At 59.3% G+C, this 8,029-nt stretch overlaps 1 protein-coding gene across 1 annotated transcript; it reads right to left on the reverse strand.

The window, feature by feature from the left end:
* Positions 1-2,588: 2,588 nt before the first annotated feature.
* Positions 2,589-7,828, reverse strand: LOC104508263 (niban-like protein 1; the record flags this gene model as incomplete). Its single annotated transcript, XM_010149826.1, has 4 exons — positions 2,589-2,756; positions 3,946-4,051; positions 4,170-4,298; positions 7,645-7,828. Coding segments are annotated over 4 exons (587 nt in total), but the record flags the coding sequence as incomplete, so codon positions are not given.
* Between the last annotated feature and the right edge of the window lie 201 nt (positions 7,829-8,029).

Consider the following 8,029-nt stretch of genomic DNA (forward strand, 5'->3'; position numbering starts at 1 on the left):
CCACAGACAAACACTCCTGGGAGCAAACCCCCTGCCACCCCCACTCCCCTCCCCACACCCTGGCAGGGGAGAAGCACAATGGGACCAAGCCCAGCGTGGCCCAATGGCAAAGTGACCCCCAGAAGAGCCACTCTGCTCCCAGACAGCATCCTCCCAGCGATGACAGCAGAGGGTCACGGCACGTCCCTGGACCGCCCAGCAAGCCAGCATCCCGGGGAGATGGAGCCAGGGGCGGTTTCTCCCTTCCCAGGAGGGACAGCCTGGGGTAGTGAGTGGATCTGTTCCAACGCACACAGATTTTTCTAAGATGATTACACTTAACTCCAAGCCTAAGCAGCTTTTCCTAAGGGGCAGCTTAGTATTCAGGGGGAAAAAAGCCCTGAGAAAGCAAGTCCGACCCTTTCTCGGTGCTCCGTGGGAGCAGGAGCCAGAGCAGAAGCAGGAGCAGGGCTGAGCTTTCAAGCCGGTGCTTCTCCATCCACAGCTCCTTGCGGCTCAGCATCACCTCCCGGATGGGACAGCCTGGCACAGGAAACAGCCCCCTGCCAGAGCTGCTGTGGCCAAACCTCATCCTCCAAATCAGGATTTGTCCCCTGAGAATCTGCCCCGCCGGGATCACTCATCCCTGGATGAGTCCGGGTGGGGAGACCCGTCCCCAGCCCTGCACCCTGCCCGGGGACAAGCAGACAGGGCTGGTTGCAAGAAGCCACCATGCCACTTCACAGGGCAAATTTAGTGAGTTTGTTTTGTTAATATGCAGCTAATTAAGTGCTGATCCGAGTCAGGGATGGGAAGCAACTGCCCCAGTCTGGACCCTGTTCCCGGGATGAGGGTGCACCCTGGGATGGGAGTATCTGGCACCGGAGCACGATGCTACATCTCAACTTTTTCCAAGTGCACCCCACTCACAGCACAGGATAATCTCCTCTGGCCTCTTCTGAAGAAGAAATACAAGTTTGAAGCTGCTTTTTGCCCAAAACCCAGCTAAATGGGGCAGCCTGCCCGCAAAGAGGGCCAAGAGCCAGCGGGGTGGGCACTGCTCCAGCCCCAGGGCCACCACACAGGGCAAGGGACAATCTCGGAGCAGCCAGGGGTACCCAGGCTGTGGAGGAGCCAGGCTGGACACCTCCTGCGTGAGGAATGATGTTGTACATCCCCAGCCTTTACAGAAGAGCTGGTGTTACAAAAGTACAGTCTTAAAAAGGGAGGTGAAAATTCCCACACTAATCAACAACCGGAGGCAGAAACAGAGCCTCTAATTTAGGGGAAAAAATGCTTGACAACAACAAAAGAGCTTTCATGGGATTTGAAATAGTATCTCAGACCTCGCAGGAGCAGTGAGGGGCAGAAACGGCGCGCGGGGGAGGGGCAAAGAACCATCTCTCAGACAAGTCCAGGCTGTAGAAATGCAGAAACCCACCAGCACGGAGCCTCCCCGCTCACTGCCCACCCCTGAAACTGCTTTTCAGCACCTGCTGAGGAGCACTGGGGATGGTGGAGGGGCTCACATCCCTCCTCTCTCCCACTGCAGCACCCAGCGTCCGGGAGGGGATTAGAGATAAATACGGGGTCCTGGAGCGCTGCACCGCACGCAGCCATGATGCTGCCGCAGCATCCCAGGGGGATGAGCAGCTGCGAGGGGATCGCTGCACCCAGCCCCCCCAGAAGGAGCCCAGGCTGCGGGGACATGCTCATCCCACAAGCTCGGGTGGCCCCAGACCCCCAGCAGTGCATAGATGTGTTTTGCAGCGGGGAGCACCAAAAGGATGGGAAAGAGCAGAACCTTGGGAATTAAATCTAACACGGGAGGATGGAAACCCCCACTGAAACCCAGGCTCCGGGTCCAGCCCCACTGCTCTGTTCCCTAAACAGCAGCTCTGGCAAAATCCAGGATACACGCAGGTCCCAGGAGTGAAAGAAGCACTAAAAAAAAAATAGGCAGCATTGCTTTTTGCCCACTAAAAGACCCGATTTTGAGCAGGTTTCAGCGCTGGCACCTCCTTCCCCAGGAAACTTCTCGCCATCCAAGGCACCGCCGAGACCTGGGTCTCAGCCCAGGAGCGCACAGGCCACGGCCAAGCAGGAAAATCGTGTTTTCCTGCCAGGGTATCGCTGACGTGGGAGGCAGGTCCTGCCTCCGCCCCGGCCCCTCGCAGCCCCACACTCCTCGCCAGAGCCCGGGCGGTGCCAGCGAGCAGGACGGTGGGGCTGGGAGTTGTGATGACTTTAATTACCAAACATTTTCTGCCTCGGGGTGGAAAAGAGGCATCAGGGCTCGGTGCTGGCTCCTGCAAATGCTGCCTGTGCTGGTGCAGCCATTGCGTTCCTTATGGGCAGTGGGATGAAGCTGGGCACAGGGATGGACCAGGCAGCCAGACCCCTCCACTCCCATCCCTTGCTTGGGCTGAGTGAGATGCTCAATGATGCTCCACAACTCCCAGCCAATTCCTCCTCTTGATCCTCAAATCATCCCCTCTGGCCCAAAACCCAACCACCGCAGGGCCCCCCAACACCCTCTCCGGAGCAGGAGGATGATGCTCTCCCCATGCCGGAGCCCCCGTGCAGTGGCCCCCCCCAGCATCACTCACCATTGTTGCAGTGCCGTATGCAGTCCTGGAAAACCGCCCGCCACTTCTCCTGCTCCTTGCCCGTCATCACGCAGAAGTAATAGTGCCGGGCGTAGGGGTGCCAGAGGATGAGGGGGAAATCCGTGGGGCACTTCAGGATGGGGGAGTGCCCCGATTTGGGCGTCACGCCTGCAGCGGTGGAAGGATGCTTTGAGAAGGGGGTTGGGACAGGGATGGGGATGCTGCAGGATCAGGGGTGTCCATCACCCCCGAAACTGGGGTAAGGGGTGCAGCAGCGGCACACAAGACCCCCTCGGTTCCTTCCCAGAGCCCTTGCTGGGAGTTCTACCAAAAACATGGGGCAAAAACCACGCAAAGAGCCTCGTTCTCCCAAAAAGGAAATCAGAAGTAAACATTGAAAAATAAAATAAACAGAATCCCCCATTATTTCCAGCGAGACCCTCCCCAGAGCTGCCAGACCTGACCCCCCGCTGCCATGGGGCCCATGCCCTGAACCAGCGAAGGGCTGGCTGCCCTACACAAGTGTTTGGGCAGCTCCTGCCCGGCTCCCTGGGGCTGCCCTGGCCTTCAGGGACCCAGCTCAGGAGGACGGAAAGTGGAGGGGTGGCTGCTCCTCCTGGGAGTCTGGGTGGAGCAGCAGGCGCTGCTGCCTTTGCCCAGCGCGCCCTGGGAAAGGGAGGCAGGAGCAGCTTGTGGCAGCGCTCCCAGAGGAACAGACACACTTCCCTTCCTTCCTGCGGCTGCAGCAGGACCCGAGCAGCGGACACCTTACCCTGCACCCTACACCCCGTGGGGGGACCGGGGCTTGACTCCTTCCTTACAGCCCCACACCCCAAAACAACCCCTTCTCAAAGATCCCTAGGGATGCTAGAGCCCAAAACAACCCCTTCCCAAAGGGTCCCAGGAATGATCCACCCCAAATCCACCCCTTCCAGAAGATCCACAGAGATGCTACACTCCAAACCCACTCCTTCCAGAAGGTCCATAGGGATGCCCACGTCTCGTAATCACCCCTTCCCAATGGTCCCCAAGTGATGCCCAGCAGCATGGGGGGAGACCTTGAGCATCCCAACGCTCCCCAGGTGATGCCCAGCAGCATGGGGGGGAGACCTTGAGCATCCCAACGGTCCCCAGGTGATGCCCAGCAGCACGGGGGGAGACCTTGAGCATCCCAACGGTCCCCAGGTGATGCCCAGCAGCATGGGGGGAGACCTTGAGCATCCCAACGGTCCCCAGGTGATGCCCAGCAGCACGGGGGGAGACCTGGAGCATCCCAACGGTCCCCAGGTGATGCCCAGCAGCACGGGGGGAGACCTGGAGCATACCCCCTTGCCCCACAGAGACCAGGCCCACTCACCAGGCAGGCTGCTGCTCACCAGCTCCAGGTACTGGTCCACGGAGGTGAGGATCTTGTAGCCAGCGCTGTTGACCAGCACGCGGGGCGGCAGCTCCCGCTCATAGGCCTGAGCGGAAAGAGATGGTCACGGATGATGGGGAGCACGGCCACGCCACCATCGCAACAGGGTGACCCCCTTTGGAGCTGTGCCCACCAGAGATGGGCGGAAGGGTGATGCCCCTCACCAGTTTGTTCTCGTAGAGGACCAAGCCGTAGTTGTGCGGGACCACACAGAAGCGGTTCCTCCACTTCTTGTTCTCCTCGATGTACTGGAAGAGGTTGCCTGAGTAGATGACGTGGTCTTCCAGCGGGACCTGTGGGGAAGAGATGCGCTGTGGGGCAGGGAGGGGGCAGCTGGGTACAGCCTGGCTCAGGGAGCTCAGCAAGGTCTGTTCGTGGTGGTTTCAGTGGGGTTTTCTGCCCTAGGGCTCTGTTGGGGGTCTCCAAGTTCACCACCAGATTATCTCCTATAGCACCGCAAATTTTTGTGCCTGAAGAGGTGTGTTTGGGTAACAACTTTGAGGGGTACCACATGCACAGCCCTAAAAAACCCCAGAGGGGCTGCTCATAGAGCAGCGAAGTGACACGTGGTGGTGTTCACCATGGTGGCGGTCGCACCTCTGTCCCTGGGACATACAAGATCAGCTGAGCGACCTGAGCTCTTGGCCCAGCAGCAGGTCAGAGCAGAGCCCTCCAGCAGCTCTTCCCCACCCCAGCTGTGGCGATTTCCCTGACGTGGGGCAGACGGAAGCATGCGTGGTGCTGCTCGGTCATGGCCATCAAGCAGAAGGTCCTGCCAGGGTGTGGGTCTGAGGCCAGATGCACACAGCAGGAACCAAACCTGCCCAAGCACGGTCTCCAGCTGGGACACGGAAGAAGAAAAGCAAGAAGCCAGCCTGTGGAGTCCAGCACAAGATGATGCTTAAATGTTCTTGATTTGATGGAGGACCAGCAACGGGAATAGGCTGAGGACATCCCGAGCTCCCCTGAGCTGAGCAGCCCCTCACTGGCTCTCCAGCGCCTTTTGGCCCGCATGCCGGCAGCGTTTACACCATCCCAAACACAGACCGGCTGAGTGAGCCAAGAATTTGTCCCAAGAATTTTTATGATCCCAGGAACATAAACAAGAGCTGAGAGATCTCGTGAGTGTGCGGCGGCCACCTCTCCTGCCATGGCCACCCACCATCCACCATGGTGGCCATCAGGAGGGATCAGACAGGGCCTGGGTCCCACCATGAACCCAACAACAGGACGTTTCCCATCCCTCTCCCTGCTCTCTACATCTCCTGCTTCACAGACACCCCGTTGTCTGCCCCGAGGCCCCTACTGCTCCCCAACCCCACACCCCCTGGGAGGTCTGAAAGCAGCTTGGCTCAGCAAACAGGCTGACAGCACCTCGCTGCTCCCTTCTGCTTTCCAGTGCCTCTGGAAGGGGAAGAAGAAAGAAAAAAAGCAAGGACTGCAGGGCTGGGGGACAGCGGGAGCGATGAGAGCCCAGAGCCACCAGCGGGGATGGGGACAGGAAAGGTGGTGCCAACTCTGGAGTCCCTGTCAGCATCTCACTGAGGTGGCTCATCCAAGGAGAATCAGCCCACATAAACCAGGTCCAAAACCACTGCCCAAGGCAGACAAAGGCACACGGACCATCTGCTAATGAAATAAAATCCGGACCAAGGCCTGATGTGGGTCCAGGGGACCCTCAGGTGGAGAATGGCTGCTCACAGCCACCAGCATCCCAGGAGCCCCAGCCCTGTGGCACAGCCATCCCCTCCTCACCCGGGGGAGGCATCGAGGTGACAACATCCAACCCTGGCAAATATTTGGGGCAGGCAGGTATGCAGCAAATTGCTAGGCTGGGCAGGGAGGGGGCTGGGGAGTGTACGGGTGGAGGGCCCCATGCTGCCTGCATCCCTGCCAGGGGGACAGGCAGCGAGACCTGGGTCTGGATACGTCAGCTCTGGGGCTTTCCCGGGAGAGGCAGGAGGGAGTGTTATGAGAGGATGCTCCGGGATGGTTTTTCAGGGGCGCTGGCTGCTGGAAAGACCAAAGGCAGAAACATTTATTCCTTGTGCATCTTCCTCCTGGCACTTCAGGTGACTGAACTGTGCTTCAGAGCCCAGCCCATCTGTCCCCCTCTGCCCAGGAGGGCCACCAGCCCCCCACATCACTGCAGGAGCTGCCTCTGAACACCACATTCCCACAGAGGTGGCAAAAACCAAATAAAATACCAAAAAACCAAACACCAGATTCCAGCAGGACCTGCCTGAGGACGGGGAAGACGCTATCCTGCATCTCCTCGACATCCACAATTTGTCTGGCACATCTGGGGAGCTCAAAGCCCAGCTGGATGGAGGAGATGCTCTCCCCAGCCCCGTGCAGACCAGCACATCCCCGCGGTGTTTGGAGCCCTGGCACATCCCGGCCGGAGGCTCTGCCTGCACCCTTTGCTGGGCAGCAGACGGGACATCGTGCAAGAGGAATGTGCTATTTATACGCTGGTGTTTTAAAAGACTTGAATGGTCCCTGACCTCCACGCCTCGCCGCCTTCCTCAGACATTCCTGGGCTGCTTGCTGGAGCTTTATGATGAAGCAACCAACCTTGGGAGGGAGGTACCCCCTGGGGGGTCTGAAGGCATCTGCCAAATTGCAAGGAACCCAAGGGACACCTTGTCGAGGACACCAGGCACCTTGTCCTGCACCTGGCTTCTGCCCAGGAACCTCCCCACCTTGAATTTGCTCAACACACCTGGCACCCAGGCAGCTTGTGGAGGAGACGGGACTCCAGATGCCTGGGCAAGGTGTCACCTTCTTGGGTCAGTCAGAAGGACAGCTGCTGTGAGCACCCAGGGCTCGAGTCTGACCTCACCAATGCAATCTCTAGATTTCTAAAAACCCACCCCTTGAAGCCCCAGACAAAAGTAGAAGTTCATCCCCACATACAAACACATCTCCTCTGGCCTTCAAGGAGCACCCACAGGACAGTGGCTCCAGCAACCCGGCCAAGGATGATTCCCAAACAGTGCCTGCCGGCAAGACTCCCTGGCTGGCATCCATCTGCCTTTGGAGGCAGGAGGAGAGGGCAGGATCTGTCCCCAGGTGCCAGAGACACAAGCAACAAGGGGGGATGCTTGGAGTCCTTTTGCCAGACAGGTGGCTGCTGGTGCCTTGGAGCTCAGGGGGTCAGGGATGCTTTCCAGGAATTTCCTACCCCTCCCCAAGCGCTTCCCTGGGCTGGAGCATCGCTCGCACCCAGCAGCAGGAGAACAGCCCAGCATGTCCCTCTCAGGTCTTCCCTGAGCAGAAGGGGGTCCTGGGAGTGCCTGCCAGCCCTGGTATCAAGCACACTCATCCACAGGAGCTGCAGCCCACAGCCAGCCTTGCCCCCGCTCGCTGGGTGTGCTCACTGCATGGGATGGGAAAGAAAACCTTCCTGGGGAGCCCCACGTGCTGCACGGATGATGCACGATGCCGTGGGAATGGGCTGAAGCAGTGGCACAGGGGCTGCATCCCACCCCGACAGGGCTGACTGGGGAAGAGGAACGTGGCTGGGCTTTGGGAAGGACATGGGTCCATGTTTTCTGGGCAGGGGATGGAGCTCCCAGCCAGCTCCAGGCTCAGGGTCTGGCCAGAGCAACTCGTCACACGGAGCTGGGCTCTTACCTTGCGGTGCAGCAGCTGGGCCTGTGGCCCCCCGTTGCCCTCGATCTCATAGCGGACGCTGTTGAAGAGGGCGACGCCGTACTGCTCCCTGTAGCACCGGCAGAACTCCCCCAGCACCTTCCCCGTCTTCTCTGCAAGGGGTAAACAGAGACGCGTTAGGCACGGGCTGGTTTTGGGGGTTTTCCTTGCCACAGACCCCCCAGCACCCAGCTCAGACACCTTCCCCCTGCCTTCCCCACCCACACAACACCTCCCAGCACCCTCCTGCCCACTGCATCGGGCTTGGGTGAGGGGCCACAGCAGATCCCACTGCCCTCTGTCCTCCCATCCAGCCCAGGGACTAATTTGGGGTCAGCACCATCTTTTTTTGGCATTTCATGTTAAT

This window comes from Eurypyga helias, unplaced genomic scaffold (genome assembly GCF_000690775.1).
Source record: "Eurypyga helias isolate BGI_N326 unplaced genomic scaffold, ASM69077v1 scaffold22674, whole genome shotgun sequence".
NCBI classification, from domain to species: domain Eukaryota; kingdom Metazoa; phylum Chordata; class Aves; order Eurypygiformes; family Eurypygidae; genus Eurypyga; species Eurypyga helias.